The following is a 4,695-nucleotide window of genomic DNA, read 5'->3' as shown; positions in this document are numbered from 1 at the left end:
TATATATATATATATATATATATATATATATATATAATAAAATGAACTTTAATTTTTGGGTGAATTATTCTAAATTAGATCCTGAAAACACCATGGTTACTAACCAGATAAAATAAGATTCTGAGTTGTTGGGATGCTTCTGTAATATGGTCCTTGAAAGTTACTACACTCATTGAAGATTCACTTCAGAGCATGAAAATACATTCAAGATTTCTCAACATGGAAAATTCTTGAGCAATCATTTAATTTGCAGATGTTTCTTATGCAGTCAGTCAGGCTTTACCGGTCACTTTCTGCAAATCTGTATATTGAATTACAGTAAGTATTAGAAACTAGCTGTGTACTTTGTGAACTGAGTGACATATAATCATATTGTAACTTTCACTTATGTCATTTGGAAGAGGACATAGGTGATGTAACGTAGGGTCATCAATCAGATGTGTAGCAATTGAGATATTAGACACACATGCGTGAATTGTACATACATTGTGACTTCACCATGTATATAGAATTTGAATAATAAATATTAAATGGGTGGTTGATCAGCTTTTTTCGAAGGCTTTATTGTGTTTATGGGGGGCAGTGTAAGATGCGTTCATGCTTCGTTTAAAAAAAATAATAATTTTTTCACATATTTTACCTTTATTCTACACCGCTGTTTCCGTTCTCATCAAAGCGGTCTGTTGAGCTCCTGGTTCTATGAAACCCCTCCCTCAGAATTACGCAGCCGGGCTCAGATTGGTTAGCTGGCCCAGTGTGTTGTGATTTTCTAACTGCCTATTGCACATTGTCTGGAAACGTCACGCCCCCTTGCCATTACGGGTAGTTGCATGTTCCTGGGGGCAGGTTTTATGTAAACATCGGGTTAGTGATGTCACAAACCCAGGCAGAAGCTCGTTGTAGTCCCTACCAGCCTTTTTTTGTAGTCCTTAAACAGCGATTTCTTTAAAAGAAAATATTTCCCTTTGCATTGAACTTTGAGCATCGTAACTTTGCAGACGTTGTTCATGCTCTAACAGCAACATTACACACTAACTAAAATTAAAAAAGTGAAATCATAATCAACCACCCCAGTGAAACAATATAGCACATGTAGTACTCAGAGGTTGTGTTAGACTTTCGCATTGTCCATCATTTTTGAGGACAGGGTTGTAAAAATTCCATCATAATCTGTCAATACCTGTCATTTAAATTTTCTTATTAATTGATAAGACATTTAATAGATTTTGTTTTTGTTCACCTTTTCATTTTTAATCATGAACTTACAAGACGAGCATATAGGCTAGATTATGCATTTATTTATTTATGAACAGATGCACAGAATCTGTGTCACTTTTTGTGTTCAACACAACACAAAGAAGATGAATCGATCTTTTGGTCTATGCAGTTTTCAGTTAATGAATGAATAGAGCCTCCCATCCAATAAATTGCATTAAGCTTTGTGCTTTGTTACTTTTGATATGAAACAAGTCTCAGATTTCAAATTATGTCCATTATATTTCATAAATGAAATTTTATTTCATAACATAAATTCAAACAATAACACCATTTTGGCATTCTTGAATGTGGCGTGACAGAGCCTAATCGATCAATCAGTGTTCCAACGGCAGAAAAACATCAATAAAACAGCTTGTAAACAATGTCACATAATGTTACATTACATCAGAAAAGCCATTCGGTGACCATCAGACGACTTCTCATAACAGTTTTAATTTTGTTTCGGAGGCTGAACTCGCGCTCTGCTGCCATAGTGGATCTCACTCGCTACTAACTGGACAGGAGTGGAAATTACAGTTCCCTCTTGAGTCTGTCTCTCGCGAGCAAGGAGACTGCAGCTAGGGTTCTCATGTCGACACGGGTCCCGCATGGCCCTTGATCTAGACCCAGACCTAGAGTGGCAATCTGCTATGTACAAAGCATAAATCACTTCTACTCCTCATTCACACGATATAAACAGCCCCCTGTTGCAGTGCAGTGGTCTATCGTGTACAGAAGACAAAATGCCTGGCACTTACACAATATAAACAGCCCCTGTCTCAGTGCAGCAGTCGGTCTGTCTCAAAACAGTGGTCTGCCGTGTTCAGACTCAGGTCATGGGAAAAAGATCCAGTTGCTCACTCAAGAGCACGATAACAAGCAGCCCACTGTCTCAGAGCAGCGATCTGCCGTGTTCGGGTCATGGAAAAGCTCCAGTTGCCCTCTCTTCATGCGTTAAGCATGCCCCCGCCTCAGGGCAGCGGTTTGCTGTGTAAAGAAGCAAAGTAGCCCCTGCCTCAGAGCAGCGGTTTAAAAGTAGCCCCTGCCTCAGAGCAGCGGTTTACAGTGCACAAATCTCAGTGCTGTGACCTGCTATGCACAGAAGAGGAAGCGCTTCGATCGCTCACTCACTCATAAGCAGTAAGCAGGCTCAGAACGGCGGTCTGCCTTCCATAAAGCATTGAGCTTCAGCCGCTCACTCACTTTCATAATATGCGATCTGTCTTATATAAAATGCTCCGGCCACTCGCTTCCGTTGCCTTCTGTGTTGAACACCAGCTTTGCTGCTGTTTTCTCATATGAGTGTGAACTATTGCTTACACTATCCATAATGAATGCCTGCATGGCCGCCGTTCATCGCCTCCTGTGATAAGTACCGGCGGTGCAGCTGTTGTTTATGTGGGTGTGTAGTGCTGCGTACGTTAGCTACTGTGCATGCTGGCACTGCCGCTGTTTATCGCTTTCTATATAAACACAAATAATGAATAGTCCTGCATTATCAGAGCATGTGACCAGAGCATAGCGGGGAGCAGATCAGTGAATGAGAGGGTAGCGTCATTTTTCCAGCGTTGCCCAGTACAGCTACACACCATGTTTCAGCACAGTTGCACTATTGCAAACAGGAACAAGTATACTACATAGAAATTTCCTGTCGGCGTGTTATTTGAGCGGACTTTGCTTTTCCGGTGAGCATGAGAGGTACATGAGCGGAACGCACATTCATAGAGTGGATTATTGAGCAGGGCGTCACACCACGCAGTGACGACGGCTAGATGGAGAGTGAAACCTGCGCACTGAACACTGCTGGGCTGATCGTAACACAATAGGTGTGAGTGTAGAGTGTTAATAAAGTGTTTAAAAAAAAACATTTTATGTGAGTGACCCCTAAAACAGGTGTGCCTGTGTTAAAACCTGATGGCATAAATGTGTATTTTGGTATCAAACCTATAGATGCAACCAGCAGTGCATTAAATATGCTTTGCTAATTAATAAAGCATAAACCTGGTAACTTTTTAAGCACAACATGAGTAAATAATGTGCCACTGTTACTATGTAATCATGTGACTTGTTCCGTATACGTTTTTGGCATTGTGATTATTCACAGCAGATGACCATGTGTCAGAGTGCTTGTCTGGAGGGAAAATACCCACCAACTGTAAATGTCTGAGATCAGAATGAGTAAGAACATGTACTGTATGTAAATGGAGAAAAAAGGAATAGGTTATGAGCACTCAATGTCTGTACTCGCTGTAGATACAGTGAAAAAACACATCAAACAACAACTCTACAACCCAACATCCTTGTTCTGAAATGGAAGTATTTTGAATTGGCTCAGTATTAAACAGACCTATTTTCAAGTTTCTTTTCTACAAGGACTTACTGGGCAGCTGTTTTCTCCGGCTTATATCATAAATTCCTTTGAAATTCTCTGAACCGTGTTCTTAACTGATCTTGACAGAAGATCCGCACAAAAAGCACATCAACAAGTATCATGTAGAGCCATGCCTCAATTAACACATCTGTTTAAAATACAATAAATGACTGTGTGTTGCCATGGCACAGAGTTCCAATCTCATTTCTCTAATGTAGAAAACAGTTTTATCTGCCTGAGGAGGTTACTCATGGTACACACACTAATCTAGCTTGCCTGTTTCAGTGTAGATTTCCTATTTTACATTTTTTTATCAAATCAAGTTTCTTCACAACTCCTCAAAAAGGTATTTCAGGGCAAAAAGTGCAAATCAGTAATCAAATCTTGTTGCATTAGAGAAAGTATTGCTAAAGCTAAAGTGTTGCAGATTTTCTCCTCTTGTTCTCACTGTAAGCACTGACTCTCCACCCCTCTTACGGGACAGTCCTACCTGAGACTTGAATCCATCCGTGATGTTGGCTGTGAGATGAATAGAATAAAGGGTTCTCCATTGTGTTTCGTCTCCTTTGCATCGTGATTGGTAACCTGAACCAATATGCGTGAGGATAATCTACTGAGAGAGGCGTGCATCCCTCTATCTGCTACAGACCGACGTTCCAAGTCCTCTCAGCTGCAGCGTGTGTATGCTTGAGAGAGAGAGAGAGAGAGAGAGAGAGAGGAAACGGGGGGAAGCAAAGAATCTGATCATTTAATTTGTGATGATGCAGATCAATGTTAAAAGACAAAACTGGTATCATCTGAAGCAGCAGGTTTTCTTGTTTAGTTTGATTTAACATCCCCACTAGGTTTTTATCTAAAAATGAGTGCCTATTATGTAAACAGAAATATCATGTCTTAGCTGAAAAAAAAACACAACAGTGTGTATACTACATTTGCCACAATTGTTACAGTGACTAATACACACATGTATTTATATTTTTAGAGTTAGTCACATAGACTGTATAAAAAGCTAACAACCTATGTTATTTCCTATTTATTTACAAACTGAATTAAAATATACAAAATTA

The 4,695-nt window shown here is 39.7% G+C and overlaps 1 protein-coding gene across 1 annotated transcript in view; it reads right to left on the bottom strand.

The window, feature by feature from the left end:
* The window catches only part of LOC107726297 (ras/Rap GTPase-activating protein SynGAP-like), a 39,984-nt gene extending 35,675 nt beyond the window's left edge, over positions 1-4,309 (bottom strand). The window contains exon 1 of the mRNA XM_016535839.1: positions 4,119-4,309. Coding sequence (XP_016391325.1) covers positions 4,119-4,200 — 82 coding nt within the window. The 5' untranslated portion in view covers positions 4,201-4,309. The remainder of the gene's footprint in view (positions 1-4,118) is intronic.
* Positions 4,310-4,695: the final 386 nt, after the last annotated feature.

The sequence above is a fragment of the Sinocyclocheilus rhinocerous genome, unplaced genomic scaffold (assembly GCF_001515625.1).
Source record: "Sinocyclocheilus rhinocerous isolate Xijiao unplaced genomic scaffold, SAMN03320098_v1.1 scaffold486, whole genome shotgun sequence".
NCBI classification, from domain to species: domain Eukaryota; kingdom Metazoa; phylum Chordata; class Actinopteri; order Cypriniformes; family Cyprinidae; genus Sinocyclocheilus; species Sinocyclocheilus rhinocerous.
The sequence above is the reverse complement of the archived record's forward strand: the minus strand, read 5'-3'. Positions and strand labels throughout refer to the sequence as shown.